This window comes from Falco peregrinus, chromosome 3, assembly GCF_023634155.1.
Source record: "Falco peregrinus isolate bFalPer1 chromosome 3, bFalPer1.pri, whole genome shotgun sequence".
Lineage (NCBI taxonomy): Eukaryota > Metazoa > Chordata > Aves > Falconiformes > Falconidae > Falco > Falco peregrinus.
The window spans coordinates 23,807,547-23,824,145 of NC_073723.1; the positions used below are offsets into that span (position 1 = coordinate 23,807,547).

The window sequence follows — 16,599 nt, forward strand, 5'->3', positions numbered from 1 at the left end:
TATAAAAAGCTTAAAAAACACTATAGTTAAAAAAACAAACAAACAAACAAACAAACCACAAACCCCAAAACATGCAATCTACATGAAATTAAGATTTTCAAAACACTTTTCCCCAGCTAGAAGGCATTGCCAGCATGATTAATGATTACATATTGTCACAGTATCTATTTTCTGGTGAGTTCCAGCAATTATCTGAAACCATATGTCAATTAATTTATTTGGGACTGGGTTTCATACTCAGTGCCAAAGCTATGAGCAAATGTTTCCGGTATAATAGATGTTCAGAACTGAAGAGTTCATATTTATGGAAAAAGAGACTTTCTTCTGAACTGGGGAAAAATAGCTCATGAGGTTGTCCAATGAGACTTGACAAGAGCAGTTTAGCATTTCAGATGGTTGTAATAAAATGCATTTTAACAACTAATGTGAATTGAGAACTACAAAAAAAATAAGAAAATAGAAAATGAGGTTGTCTCATTAAACCTATGCCTGTTTTCTCCCTAAGAACTAAAGTGTATCTGACTGTAAAAAAAGATCTTTAGGAAAGAATTTGATCTCCACTGTTCTCCCCACAAAAAAGAAATGATACTATACCAAGTTACAATGTAAACAACATTTTTAAAACAAGTTGAGTTAACAATTTCTACTAAATAATTTTGATGGATAACCAGTAGAATGCATAAAATAATCTGGATAGAAATTCTGAATACAATAGCAATGAATAATATTTTAATATGCAGATGGCCAAGTAGTCAGTGTTGTCCAACTTGAGTTATTAGGTAAGCATTCTAAAACTTACAATTATGGGTTATGCAAACCTTTGCTGCTGGAAATGTAGAAATATAACTCTGGATTTCATTAGGAGTCATATACAATATAAAACAAAAACCAATGGGGTGAATATTTAATAACATGGGGCTTGGCATCTGTGGTAACCGCAAATTTGTGATGTCTCTCAGAATTACCTCTATTGTTGAGCCTTCCTGGAAAATCTAACAGGTGAATCTACACTGATTAAACATGTATGGAGAGAATTTCTTAATGAGCTCCAACATGCACCAAATATATATAAGGGTTTAACTGAAAAAAAAAAAAAAAAATGTGGCGAGAGAAAGATGCAAACATAAACCAGATATGTTGGTTCATTTGTTTGTTTGTGTGTTTTCCCAAGACCGTGGCTGAATTTTCTTTCTTTTTTTTTCCCCCCCCAAAAAATTGCTAATAGCTCTCCAATATGTCAAACAAAAGTATTAAAATGAAGTGTGGTTCCATTCGTAAGAATAAGATCCTTGAATCCAACTCTATGCACAGAAATTTCAGTAACTATTTACGTCTTTCTATGAGCAGCAGATTCAGTAAAACATTTTTTAAAACTCAGATTTTTCCACCTTTTAAAAATTTAATATGTGTTTCCTTTCAAAGTTTCTTAAATAAAATTATCTTTCCTTGTGTCAGGGTCCTGAGTGCACTAAACAAGCCTTACTGGCCCTAAGCATGATCAATGGGGAGCTCCCTTAGCGCCGGTCCAGGAGCCCCATTTCTGCTCAACACAAGGCTTCTGAGCAGTGCTGTAGGAGTGCTGGTCTCTAGCCCTGTGCATGGACCCCTTGGACCTACACTTTAGGGAGCTTTAGGCTGCTGAATAGATCCTTTGACTCTATGCTGTAGGGAGCTTGGCTTCTGGATGAACTACAAGCCAGTCATATTATTGCATTATATTGCCTGGTTTAGTAGGTTTTTTCAGAGAGTAGATCTTTCTGCAAAATATCTCCCACTTGTCAAACATAGTCTTAGAGCATAATATATTATGGGGGTTACCAGGCATGGCTTTACTTTCTATATTTTAGTAATAATTGTCTTCGAATGATTGCTAGTCTGCATCACCTCTAATTTTTTTTGCAGGTTGGGATTTCCCAGAGAACTTTGTACTCAATTTATATGTGGGTGTGGGTACATCAGACTGCAACATTTGCCAACATATAATGCAACAGAAGTTTAAGAGAACAATACCACACAAAGACCTTACTGGTTATTTGTTATCAGGATAATATTACGAAAATGGGAATATTATTTGTTATACATTGGGAAACAGGGAAAGAAAAAAAAAAAAAAAGCCAAAGAACAAAAAACCACATTACCTTGTAAAGGACCTTACATCAGTCTCCAGTGTGCATGCTGTCATGCAACTGTATAAGCTGTGGCTTGCCTGTTTCTGTGAGCCTTGGGAGAGCCAGAAAAATCCCCACTAAGGGACTACACAGGTGCACGAATTCACAAGAAATCTGTAACTTACTTAGCAAACTTGTTTTTCAGGAAAGCAATATACTTGACTTAACCCATCTTGACAATAGCATGCACACAACCTGTTTGACAAGTACATGTTTGCAAAGAGAAGTACACAAGTACCCAGGACAGCTGGGGTGTCAGAACTTTCAGACATTGTGTTACACACCCCTTTTTGTGCTCTGCCCAGCTTGCAGTCCCTGTGAGTTCAGAGGCAGCCAAGGAAATCCCCATGGAGGGGAGAAGTGTTGCCTTTCCTGTTTCAATGTAAAACCCTTCTTCAATCATCTGTGTCCTGTTCTTGTATGTGGTACCAGGCTTGGTGCTAGGAGGAAATTGGTCGGTGCTTAGTGTAAGAGGGGAATAAGACTCAGAAAGGTTCATTGAGAGTTATAGAGATATGGTGGAGATGGACCCTGCTGTCTGCAAGATAAATACCATTCCATTGGCTTTGGATGGCAAAATGACCTGTGGGCTATGCCAGAGCCTTGAATTGTCAATGTGCTTGCGGCTGCTGCTCTGAGAAGGTTTGGAGTATGTGACCTGGAAGCTACTATTGAAAATCCACAGCATCTATTGCTCCATCGTCTCTCACAATCCATACAGCAACAAGACAAGCAAGACAATCTGCTCTTCCCAACTCTAGATATTACACAAGTACCTTATCTTCTTCCAGAAATGAATTCAAGTATTTCATCTGTTGTTTTGTCTTCCTGGAAGATCTGCAATGAATACTTAAATGAACAATTTAGTTATTTTCTTTCAAAGCTTTTGTTTCATTTAGAATACTGAAGGATTATTTGAAACAGAAACTGAAACTAGGCCTGTGTATTGCATTCTTTGAGCTATTGATTCTTGAACTAGTCAGGAAGTTCTTTGTGAGAAGTCGCATCAATTTGTATTCTCTTTTCTGCTTCCAATTAGACAGGAGAGATTAGAACTGTGGTCTACTCCAGTTTACTAATATCTGTGTTTCCGGGTGTTTTGTTTTGGTTTTTTGTTTCTTTGTTTTGTTTGGGTTTTTTTGTTTGGAGATTTTGGTTTGTTTTGTTTTGGGCTTTTAGTTTGTTTATTTGTTTTTCCCCATGCGTAATAAACCTGACCTATCTTATACCTTCTAACTGATTTACTCTTGCAGAATCTGAGAGGAATGAAATCCAAAATTAAGTGCCAAAGATGATGTAGCTAAGAGTTAGGTAAACAGAGAAATTGTCTACACAACCTAGAAAACCCTGACTGTGCAAAATGTTAAACTCTTTTTGATGAAGGGGTACATTGTTCCAATTGAAATTCTTATTCTGTGCTTTATTCTTAATATTTTCCCATTTTAATCTTCAAACAATAACTGACAAACTTAGAATCTATGAAGTCATGCAAAATCAACAAACTGAGTCTATGGTTAGAATTTACTTTAGAATTATAATGGATATGCTCCTAAATCTCTGTTAGATCTACAGCAGAAACTGAAGTTAAAAATAGACAAAAACATTTATCTCAGCAGTGCTTCTGTTGGTAGAAGACTGAATAAAAACACTGTAGCTCTTTTATTCTTTCTTTTTCAGGAGAAGTTGTATAAAAGGTTGGATATGAAATAGCAAATACCAGGCTGGCCTGATTCTCAAACAGTATTAGAGGTGCAGGGAGACTGCAGTGTCCATATGGGTAAAGGTATTACGTAGAGTCTGGGACAGCTTGAATTCTGAAGGTGCAGTCTGTCAGGATTAGTTCAAGCCGATGCAAGTTTGAAAGGCCAACAATTACAGAAAGCCTTTACTTAAAGTGATAGAGTTTAGAAGAACATGTTGGTTTAAATAAGTTAAGAATATTTTTTTTTTTAACATGCTGTGTGTTATGAAGGGCTTGAAATTTGGAAGGCTTAGAACTTTTGCACTGATGTTGTGCTCTGGGGAAAAAAAGAGGAAAAAAGAAAAAAAAATAATGTTTTTTTCCCCTAATTCTCAAATAAACAAATAAAATTGCCCTTTCTTTTCTCTCCAGAAGACATGCACGAATTAATCAAATTGAAGAAGTAATTTTGTCTCAGGGTTGGGATTCAGACTCTTTACTGATATTAGACTTGGCATGCATTAGAAAACTAAATTTAGAAATCACTGTTAACAGCAAGAAATCCCAGGACATTTGTTATAATGACCCCAGTATCAGTGGAGTCTATTACTGCCTTGTCACACTTCTAATGCTATATTTCAAAGTATCTTTCCTGCATGAAAATGGAGCTGTCATCTTAGGACATTACAGTCACATATCAAATTACATGGGCTTATGAACTATCAGAAATCTTTGGACCCTGGCAGTACTTACTATTTTTGAGGCAGGAACGGTCAGTTTACAATAATTTAATTACCTGTTTTATTGTTTAAATGTGGGTTTGTGCCTCATTGTTAAAAAAAGATATAACAAAATATGTTTATGCCCTACAACAAGGACATTTGTAGACAGATCTGTGTTTAAACTCTTTCCAGGTATGACTGAATGCTGCTTAAACAGCTTCTGCAACTATGTAGGAGCATTTTTACTGTCATGTACAGCTAGTCAACTGATGATTTAAGATACTCCCTCCTCTCATCTTAACTGCTCAGAACATATGAATCTGTTCGTATCAGTGATATTAGGACCAATCCAAACAAATTTGGGAGTAGGGAGTGGGGCATTTTTCACATGGCTTGGCTGCTATGAAACTCCAAAACGAGATTCTGTCCCACTTCCTTCAAGACACGTAGCAGGAATGGGTTAAGATAAGTAACTCTCCAGAGTATTGTATAACTTGTGCCTGTGCATTTGCACATGTTTTCTGGAGAATTGGTGGTCCCATATTCAAAGCCTACATTACAGAGTAATGCTGTATGGGTGTCTGAGATACTAAGTCTCACTTGCAGGCCCTTTGGCTATTTCTGTATTAGCAAGTAACATAGACTAAGAAGAACTGATATATAGACTGAAATAACTGAATTTTAATATAAGTTAACTCTCAAGAAATGCATTAGTTCTTTAATGATACAGAGTACTGAGATTTTCTTAGATCACTATTTTTTAACCTTGCCCCCCCCCAAAAAAAAAATTCTGTATTCTGTATTCTTATTCTCACAATTGGATTTATTAATAATAATAATAAAAAATAAATACAAAAAACCACCTCCTTTTTGAGGCAAATATATATTGTCAAGTTAGTCAAAATGTATCGTAACAAATCTATTCTTAAGACAGAGGTTACATGTCTAATATAAATTATTCCTACAGGATTTTCCTCTTAATGGAAAAGATTGATGTATCAGGATGATGTTTCCTTCCATTCCATACCATGAGAATGTAAAGTGTCTAAGACAGAAGTAGATCTTTCTCCTTTGTGATATTGACTGTATAAAGAATCTGGGAAAGAAACCTATTAATAAGACACCTGACTTTCACATGGCCAAAATTAAGCTGAATGAATCTCACTCCTAATTAGCAAGTTGAATTTAGACACATGCTTACAAAGATACAGATGTGTTTTTCAGAAGTACTGTAGAGGAGTAATTTATTTATGCTTTAATCTCACTATAAGTGTGGAACTGTGTTTGGATACCTTCTCCTAGTGTATTCTTTTGAAAATTAATTAGAAGGGGAAAAAAAACAAAAGATGAAAATGCTCTTTTTTAGGAGTTCCATAATGCTCAGTTATTTCCACAACAAAATATGGCAACAGGTAAGAAATAAATAGATATAAACTTCTATCACCATTTATATATGTATGCCTCTACACCATTTAAAATTACAATCAAATTAAAATGACAGCTGAAATTTTGTATCTAAATCTGTTAGTTACATTTGTTGAAATGCTCTGTAGAAGTATGTGTATATTATGAAACAGAGGTGAGAAATACAAAACTGATTGGAGTGCTTGCTTTCAACAGAAGCAACAAAATATTGGAGATTTTTATATAGCTATAAATTAAAAATGTAGAGGAAGAGGTGTGTCAAAAACTTATCTGTGTTCAACTTGTCCAGTATGCATACCTATCCAGGTTTTCTACCTATTTTTACCCAAACACATTCCCAAAGACTGTGGGGCAAATTATGCTAACTATTCTAAATTAGTAGCTTTGTAGCTCTACAGTGTACTTCCACTAAGAAATCATTGCTGCTTTATTACCCTGATTGAAGATAATGCCACGCAACTACATGAATAAATAAATCACATAACATGTAGTAGCAATATTATGGAGGGTTTTTTCTCTCTTTCTTAAAATGCCTCCTTACAGTAGCACTTAAACAGAAAACATTGAAGCAAAATTTCCTACAGCTTTTAGACAAATCAAACCAAAATGGTTATTTATTTACGAGAACATAAAAATAAATATATAATTTCATGAATCCTAGTGCTTTTAAAGGCATGCTGGCTTCTTTCCCTTTCCTACATTTTATTAATTGAGAATGCGTTAATTTATTTGTTATTACCCTATTGAAAATTTCTGTATGACATTCATGGCTGGTTCTAGAATAGTAGCTTACCTTGTCGGTCAGACTGTTTCATAAATCCTTCAATTAGTATTAATACCCTTAATATAGTTTTTTAAATTGCTGAACAAACTCTGAAAAATTAGAAATAGATTTTCAGTTTGAGTACTCTAAAAGACTGAAATCCAGACTTAATAGTATTTATCTGCTTCGACTGTGGGAGCAGAGAATGTCTTTTCCATTCTAGCGCTATAATGCAAGAATCAGTCTTAAAGCAGGCTTTTTTATTTTTAAATTAATTTTCTGTGTATTTAATACGAATTTGCAGAGTTAAAAAAGAGTCATAGAATAGTTTAGGTTGGAAAGGACCTCTGAAGACCTCTGGTCCAACTCCCCGATCACAGAAGAGTCAAACAGCTCTGGCTGCTTATGGCTTTCAAGAACTCAAAGGCTGGAGATAACCCCTCTGAAAAAAAAATAATATCTCGTGTTTCACCAGCCTTGTAGTGAATCATTTTTCTTTTGTGCAGTTGGAGTTTTGCTTGTTGCTACTTCTGAATGCTTTGTGGTTTTGCTGCACTCTTCCAATAAGACATTTTGCCTTTATTCCTTTTCTTCAAAGCTGCTTCCAAGCAAATTGTTTCTTGGGTTTGATTTTTCCCAGATGCAGGATTTTGCAGTTTTATCTTTTGAACTTCTTTCAGACCCTTCTCTAGCCTACCGAGATCTCCCTAAATAGGATCACTGCAGTAGAGCATATCAACTGATTCTTCAGTGTCTGTAAACATGTCAAGAGTTTTACTCAGTCCCATTGTCCCCATCTTAAATGAAGGTATTGAACAATATTGATGTCAACATTCACTCCTGAGGGACACTGCTGATAATCAGCTGTAGCCTAGGTTTTGGATTGTGAGCAGTCTTTGAGCCTGGCAGACCAGCCTGTTCATCATCCATTTCATACTCCACTTATCCAATCCATGTTTCACCAATTTGGCTACAGAGCCAAAAGAGCTAGAAGCAGGTTGAACAAATATGCAAATATCTAAAATGATAAATTTAATTTACATAATTATTTCTAAGTGATTAAAAAAGCCCCAGTTTGTATCAGGAATCCCAAATAGATCTGGGTGGTGCTTTATATGGCTACTTTTTCTGCCATATACAATTATTTTGCAGAATGATACAATCTAGTATGAACAAACAGGATGTACAGTTAGTAACAAACTTTATAGCAAAACCATTCTTGAGCACTTCAAGACTGATTACAAATTCTGCATATCAGACTCATTCTTCTAGAATTGACTTCAGAATGTTTTAAGGCACAAGATCTATGGCAAGATTCAAGGAAGGTAGTGTTTAAGTGAGCAGAATAGAGTTTCTTTCTGACTGGTCAACATTAATCAAAAAATACAGAGTGATCTATGCTCTCATCAGAGGAATGCAGATTAACATATGACTGATTTAACTACTTGCTTCACTCTAAGTTTACTTTAAGGACTTCTTTTTTTACTTCTCACCTGCATTAATATTGTGAACCTTTTCATATTTGATGAAATTTTACTCCTGTGTGTTCTAGCTCCAATATCTTATTCTCTTGCGTGCAACATTTGCAACATCTACTAGTATAGTGCAGTACAATTTAGTAATTCCATATTTTAGCAATATTGTTTTCTAAATTAAAAGCCAGCAGTTTATTTAAAGATACTAACAGGAGTGCTGATCATTCTGTCTAAAGCAGAAATTTTAACAGGTTGCATGATTATATAAAAAATAATAATAATATTTCATTTATTATGCAGTAGTTAATAGTTTTCTTAAAAATATTTATTTAATTTTTGAGGGATAAGGAGGAAAAAACTCCTGAATGTCTGGTCATAGTTAATTTTTTGTGGGTCTTTTTGACATTTTTTCCTCCCTGAACTCAGGACTTCTTATGTGGAAAAAAAGCCTATAAAAAAACCCATAACTTGACAGAGCTTATTCTTTTATTTTTTATTATGTATGCATTGAAAAGCAAGATACTTGGTTCTTTTAGGGAAATAACCTATTTAGACCAAGATTTCTTTTTCCAAAACATAGTAAATATATAAACCGTGCATATTTCAGGTGAATACATTGTTGTCTTTTGGTATTACCTCCCCAGAAAGAGGGCATCTGAATTAAATCTTAGTATTGCCACTTTGTGTTTATTTTACACGGGTTGCTGAGCTCAGTGGGACTAGTTCCACAGGCAACTCTGATATTTGTTATTTATTTGTAATGCATGTAACATGTTGCAGTTTTATAATGCAAGTAGGAAATAATGCTTTCTTAAATAACCATTGTTGTGTTTACTTTTCACATAAGGTTACATATTTGTGTGCATAATGTATTAAATAATATGTTGATCATATGTGAAATCTGGGGAAAATATCTATAAATCTCTCCTATTGTAGTCATTGTGATTATATGTGTGGTCTTAGTAATAACCTGTACTTACGCATTATGTTTAGCTGTATACTCTCCCAGGCTAAGTCCATATGTATTTTTTGTGTAGGTGATTTCTTTAACATTATTACAAAAGCGTGGTGTGGTAGATATGTCATGTGCAAGGGTATAGATATGAGTGATCAGTAAAATTCACTTCCACATTCACTACTAAATGTTACACCATACACACATTTAAGAACTATAATTGTGGAGAGTTGAAGAAGTGTACAAGCATAGCTTATTGGACAACCTCAGGTTCTTAATTGGTTCTTTCCATTACTCATATTTAAAATTCTTCCAAGTTAGAAGTGCTGAGTGTCCAGGGTACTAGAAAATCTCTTTACTTTCCTTTTTATATATTGCAGTGCTCCCCAGAATTTTTTTCCAAAACTTGATTAAATGAAAATTTAGACATTTTCAATATGTAAAGCAGGGGCAAAAATTAGTAGTATAAAAACAGCAGATTGTTGGGTGATTTCTCAAAATATTGGGAGTAGGAAAATTTTGGATTTGCAGAGCTTCCTGATAAGAAAGTGTAATGGGGCAGAAATGGATTTAAAAGGTGACTTTTTTTTTTTTTAAAAAAATATTCTATTTTTTCCCTTCTTGGCTAGGTTCTGTAGCTACAGCCTGCCGTGATCCTGGTGTCCCTATGAATGGAACTAGAAATGGGGATGGAAGAGAACCTGGAGACACTGTCATTTTCCAGTGTGACCCTGGCTATGAACTGCAAGGAGATGAGAGAATAACCTGCATTCAGGTAGAAAATCGGTACTTCTGGCAGCCCAACCCACCAGTCTGTATAGGTATGCAGAAAAAAAATGAAATAATGCTTTCTTTAAAGTTGAAATTCTGGTGTAATGAATAACACTGCTCTAGGAGCTTTCGTTGAAGGACAAATACAAGTACCACACATCTGATAAATTGTTCTGTATAAAGCACCAATGGACATCACCAAAATATTTCCTCTGTAGTTGTTAGTATGTTAGTATAATAGTTCTCATTCTTTCCCTCTGAAGGCCATAGAATTTATAACTTTATGATCTGTGACAGAGAAGGCAAGAAAGTCAATGTCAATGACACTATTAGCTTTGCCTTAAAATGTGAAATATGGTGATAACTGTGGAGGATTTGGTTAATGCTCATATGCCCATAGGTACAAAGTATTAGGCAGATGACCTAGTAAATTTGTCGATCAGGTAAAATTATGCAAGGACTAAAGTAAGATGCATCAGGAAAATGGTAGCCTAATTTTTCTGGCAGTTTTCATTATTTTAGAAAGAAGAAAATTTTTATTAGTAGAAATTATAACACAGAATTTATTTCTGGAAATGCTATCTCAATCTGTAATGCCATTCTGATAAACGTAGCTCATATTAAATTGATTTTGAAAGCATTTAACTTGGTTAACTGAATCATGATGAAAATTAATAAGAAATTACAAAAGTCTCTAGTAGACAGTAGCCTTTCAGTAATCTCTTCTGAGTCAATCCTAATCATTATTGTTATTGATCTAGAAAATATCTGAACTGCCACTTCTAAAATCTGGTGTAAATGTAGAGCAATAAATAATCATGGGGTTACCCATCTGGCTAGTTCAGTAAATAATGTAATGATACTTATTTCCAGTATGTTCTTTACTGCAGTCAAATGTGATATGATATAGAATGATATAAGGTTTTGTCTCAGAGAACAGCAGCTGCTGACCTGAAATTCCCTTTTAAAAGTTGTGATAGGTAACCTAGTAAATAGGATCTGCAAATTTGATGGAGCAGAAAAGAAGGAAAATGGGCCACTAAAGGGAAGTGCAAGTGGAATAATACTTGATAGGCCAGTTGCAGTGGTATTACCCTGAGTCACATCATTATGAGGTACTGTGCTTACTGTCCTATCCAAAGCAGAACTGCCTGAACAGAGTGTCTGAAAGGAGGGGTGTGTGTGTGGGGTGTGTGTGGAAACAAGGGCACCTGAAATAATCAGACAAGAGCCCTTGGTCCCAGAGTGGTGTAGAGTGGACACTGCAACTGTGAGAACATCAGCTCCACAAAGGCATTCTTCCTGTTTTGCTATCCCTGGTAGTCTGCTGTTGGGCAAACATTGCAGGGAGGAACTAGCCAGAGACTGCAGCTTCTAGGAGCACTTCTACAGCTTTCAGCTCGCTTGTCTTTAATAAACTTACCTTGACCTTAGCTGTTACAAAATAAAATCTGTGTCCTATTTGCATATGCATGCATACACCCCCCACCCCAAATATCTGCAGATAGGTATTTGCAAACATACTACAATACTGACCTGGTGTTTGTACTTACCACATCAAAACGTTACTTTCTCTGCTCTTATTGTCCTTACTATGGCTTCCCTTATAATGTGAATGTATGGGCTTGAGGACAAAAACTGTCTGCACTATTTTCTGGAAGACTGCAGAAAATAAGTATTTTATTGCTCATCTTTTATTATTCTTATATGCCTAAATACAAATTTGATAATAATGATAATTGAACCTCTGTAGGTGTTTAAGGGGAAAAAATAACAGGACTTACAGAGCTCTAGGAACAGGCCTTATATATTGTATCACACTGGCCTTATTTGATATTGCTAGCTTGAAAATATTTTTTTCCACTGAAAAATCATTATTATAAGGTGGTGCTAGCAGTTTTAATCATTATCAAAACTAAGTTGATGATATTATTAAATAGATGGAATGCAGATGCTCACCGGTCATTATGTCCTTAGTACATGTGTAAATATGCATGCACTTGTTTTCTTAACTGGATACATCCATTTACCTAATACTCGCAATTTCCACACTTTATGCACAAACACCTACTGTACATAGAGTAGCAAGAATGCTTTTAATAATGATTTATTAGCCAAATATTAGATATGAAGTTATTTTTACTAAATTTCCTATAATGATATATTTTTTGAGAATATAAGCTGCTAATAGACTAAAGTAGGTGTGCAAACCTTGGCTTGGAGTCCAAAGATTTCAAAACTGTCTGTTGTAGTTCAGTACGCTCTGAAGTTAATCAACTTTTTTTCCAAACTTGTAATACATTAACTTATGTTGTTTCCATGCCTGTAAATCAAAACTGTACAAGGCTTGTACAGATAACTTCAACATCATCATGGTTTATCAAAGTCTTCGAAAAAATAAACAATTTTGATGGAAGAATGACAGAGAGATAATTAACAAAGTGTATTGTTGTAATGTGTTCTATATTTAATTTATTAGTTCTTTACACTCCAAAGTGACTTCTTGAACTTCCTAATTATTATTTCTCAAAACTAGGTAAATGTACTTGTTAATTGTTCTTACCTGTGGGCCTGCCTTGGTTGTTTAGATTCCTTCAGTCTTACCTGTAACACAATTTTAAGAACATCTTCCTTGTGAAGGTAATAGGAATGGGAAAATTGCAAAGAACAAAATATTGATTCAGCTATCTGAGTAAATGATGAAAACAAGAGATTCTTCTACACAGAAGGTATTCTGACAAACTAAAATCTAAGAATATTATGTCTCTGTCAAAAGAGAGTCCTTTGGCTTATACCTGTAGTGCCTAAAATAACTAAATGTTTTCCATTCCAAAGACTTCTCAGATCGAATCTTGTTGAGACAAAGGAATCTTAAATTACTGTATTTGCTTAGTTTGATCAGAGATAACATTAAAAATACTGGCATGCAAAATGTCATTTTAGGATTCAGGTTTACTATAAATTTAGTTGAAGTAAGGACCCGTCTCCCAGAAGTTTCAGTCTTTCATCAGAAATTCATAGGTTAATATTTTATTTTATTTTTAATAGAGGCTTGGGTTTTGTTCGGGGTTTTTTTGGGTGTGTTTTTTTTTTTTATTTCTATTATTTTGTTTAAAGCACGATCTTTATTTCCATTTTTATGTCTATGGAAAAGGTTTCTTTTGTAAACAGTGAATTGCAATGTTGCTTTCCTCATTTTGTTTTTTATATGGCACTAATAGAAAGGAATATTTTAGTAGTTATTTCATATTTAATTATGATTATTTAAATATATCTTCGGACTACATATGAGGAAGAAATAGTTTACAATGAGGGTGGTGAAGCACTGGAACAAGATGACCAGAGAGGTTATAGGTGTCCCATCCCTGAAAACGTTTAGGGTCAGGATGGATGGGGCTCTGAGCAACCTGATCTATTTGAAGATGTCCCTGCTCATTGTAGGGCAGTTGGACTAGATGACTTTTAAAGGTCCCTTCCAACTCAAACCATTTTATGATTCTATATTTGATATCTCTTACTAAAAAAAAAAACAAAACAAACCTAATGAAACCATTCACTTTTTTCTTTTGTTAGATATAATTCAGTGAATAAAAGAATAAATAATAGTACTGTATTGCCTTCCAGAAAAAATAAATAGTTTTTAGATTAAAAAACAAACCCAACCTGTACTCCCCCCCCTAGAAACAATGAATGCTAAGATCATCATACAGGCAGACTGACACAGTACGTGCTTACCACTGTGTCTACACAGAAGCTTATAAAGACAGGTTGACATAACCTACATCTAGTTTTTACCATGTAATAAACTAAAAATACATTTTTCATACTGTGTTGACATTTGCCTTTCTTTCTAGATGGGCTATTGTATTTGTTCAGTATTAGGTCTTGTGTCCAATACTATAAGAGATAGGTGTCCTTTAAACTTTGTTTTCAGAGCTGATCTGCCCTCTGTTAAAAACAAAGTTGTGACACTAAATAACATTGCACACATTAATTTTTTTTAAAAATTATGGATTCTGAAACAAGAGAATTTAATTCAGGTACACAAATAAAGTCTTTAAAAAAACTTTCAACAAGATAGTAAACCCGAAAAGGCAGCATTATCTAATAACATTTTTCATTAGATGATGTTGACTTTCTCAACTTACTATCTAATGAATTAAAAAATAAAATAATCTGAAACTGCTGTATCTGAAGAAAATTCTACCTAGGAAATATTTTACAAAGGTGAAGATTAATGGTGTTTTTTTTACTGCTGTTAATGGTATAGCTTGAAATAAAATACATTTTGACTGTCCAGCGTCTTGTATTTTGCATTTATTCTCTGGACGGTCTTTTTGATGATCATCTAGACCTTGGGAAAGATTAAATGAAAGAACCAGTCTCACTGTAATAAGAAAAAGTAACTGCTAATATGTGTAAATGAAACAGTAAATAGATAAGAAAGAAGCTCCTGATATGCGAATATTCTATCAATTAATTTAATAGGGAACTAAACTAACTCAAGGCCACATCAGAAAGGTGCTGTGAATATTTGCAGACAGCAGTCTAGAACAATTCAAGTTTATTTCTTCGTATCATCATATGTAAATTCAGGGTGCCTCAGAAAATAGCATCAGGCTGATACATTTTAGAGGTCATTTCAGGGAAGCGTGATTACAATGGATAACCTTACTGTCCTCTTTCCTACTCTACATTTTCATTCTTGAGATATGTGGATAGTGAAGCCAGGCTGTTAAAGTACTTCAAGAGCATGAATGTACACAGTTTTACTGAAGAACACTAGTTTCAGGTGATGAGCAGCCTTTACATTCCATACAACCTCACAGTTCCTCTTGTGCATGAACTTTTAGTTCAGCAAGATAGAAGGTTACAGTGACCTCTGTTACAGTTAAAGGAAGCATCTTGTTTTCTAATAATTTCATCTTATTTTGTTTCAGAATTGGAACAAAAAAAACCCCCAAAACATTAAATAAAAGTTGCTTCTGATTTTGTGAGAAATTTCCTGTTATCCTTATTGTAAAACCAAGTAAATATTTTGTATTAAATAAGACTTTTCCAGCCTGTTCCCTTGTAGCTAACAGAATTTTCTTTAGCAGCTGAAAAACTCTGAGAAAATACTATTATGATGCAATTTGTATTTAGTGATTTTTAAGAGAGGCAAAAAAATTGTGCTAGGTCTGGAAAAATTAATATATGTTTGCTAGAACTATTTATTATATAATATTTATGTATTCCTAGAACAGGGTGGTGTTTCAGCTTCTAGCTGTTTTTACACAAAATGATAAATTTTAAAAATTATGTATTACTAATAGTACCAATATGTAATGGAAGATTCTGATTTTATTTTTGGGTTGTTGGTTTTTGGTTTTTTTTTTTCCCCAGGTAATTTATCTATCTGTTGCTCCTTTTTAATATTAGAAAGACATGTAAAATGTAGAAAACCTATACTCATATGTATTGTAACTGTGGATACATTAATCTACTTAAGTTTTCTACTTGCTTTGTTTGAATTCTTAAATTATTTGTGATTTATTTCTTGTAACATTGGAAAATACTGAGTATTTTTCACACTCAGTTGATTTATATCTGTACATATTGTCTTGATCTGTACAGATCATCTTGAGTGCCATCATATGGCACATACAGGACAACAAGGTGATCAAGTCAGTCAGCACAGATTTGTAAAAGGCAGGTCCTGCTTGACTAACCCTATCTACCTCTATGAGAAGATGACCCAAAGAAGAGCAGTGAAGCTGGTGAGGGGTCTGGAGCACAAGTCTTATGAGGAGCAGCTGAGGAAACAGGGGTTGTTTAGCCTGGAGAAAAGGAGGCTCAGGGAGATGTTACTGCTCTCTACAACTACGTGAAAGGAAGCTGTAGCAAGGTGGGGTCAGTCTCTCCTCCTGAGTAACGAACAACAGAAGAGGAAATGGCCTCAAGTTGCACCAAGGGAGGTTTGTATTGTATATTAGGAAAATTTTTTAATGGAATGGGTTGTCAAGCATTGGAATAGGCTGCTCAGGGAGGTAGTTGAGTCACCATCCTTGGAGGTATTTTACGAACGTGTAGATGTAGCACTTAGGGACATGGTTTAACGGTGGACTTGGCAGTGTTAGGTTTATAGTTGCATTTGATGGTCTTAAGGGTATTTTCAAACTTAAATTATTTTATGATTCTGTAAGTGATTTAAATAACCTTTGAGCTCACAGAATCTCTGTTACAGAAAACTAGAGCAGGGTGCCCTTGTAGCCCAGAAGACCACTGGGATCCTGTGGTGCATCAGGAGAAGCATGGCCAGCAGGTTGAGGGAGGTGATCCTCCACCTCTACTTTGCCCTGGTGAGGTTGCACCTGGAGTACTGTGTCTAATTCTGGGCTCCCCAGTTTAAGAGAGACAGGGAGCTACTGGAGAGGGTCCAGCGGAGGGCTACAAAAGTGATTAGGGGACTGAAGCATCTCCCTTATGAGGAGAAGCTGAGAGGGCTGGGCTGGTTTAGCCTGGAGGAGCGGAAACTGAGTGGGGATCTTACCAATGTCTACAAATACCTTAAGGGTGAGTGTCAAGAGGATGGGGCCAGGCTCTTTTCAGTGGTACCCAGCAACAGGACAAGGTCCAAAGAGCATAAAGGGGAAACAC

The 16,599-nt window shown here is 35.0% G+C and overlaps 1 protein-coding gene across 3 annotated transcripts in view; it reads left to right on the top strand.

The window, feature by feature from the left end:
- Positions 1–16,599, top strand: part of CSMD3 (CUB and Sushi multiple domains 3) — a 725,287-nt gene that overhangs the window by 496,914 nt on the left and 211,774 nt on the right. For all 3 annotated transcript variants that reach the window (XM_055800728.1, XM_055800729.1, XM_027777765.2), the window contains one exon: positions 9,819–10,010. In XM_055800728.1, coding sequence (XP_055656703.1) covers positions 9,819–10,010 — 192 coding nt within the window. The remainder of the gene's footprint in view (positions 1–9,818; positions 10,011–16,599) is intronic.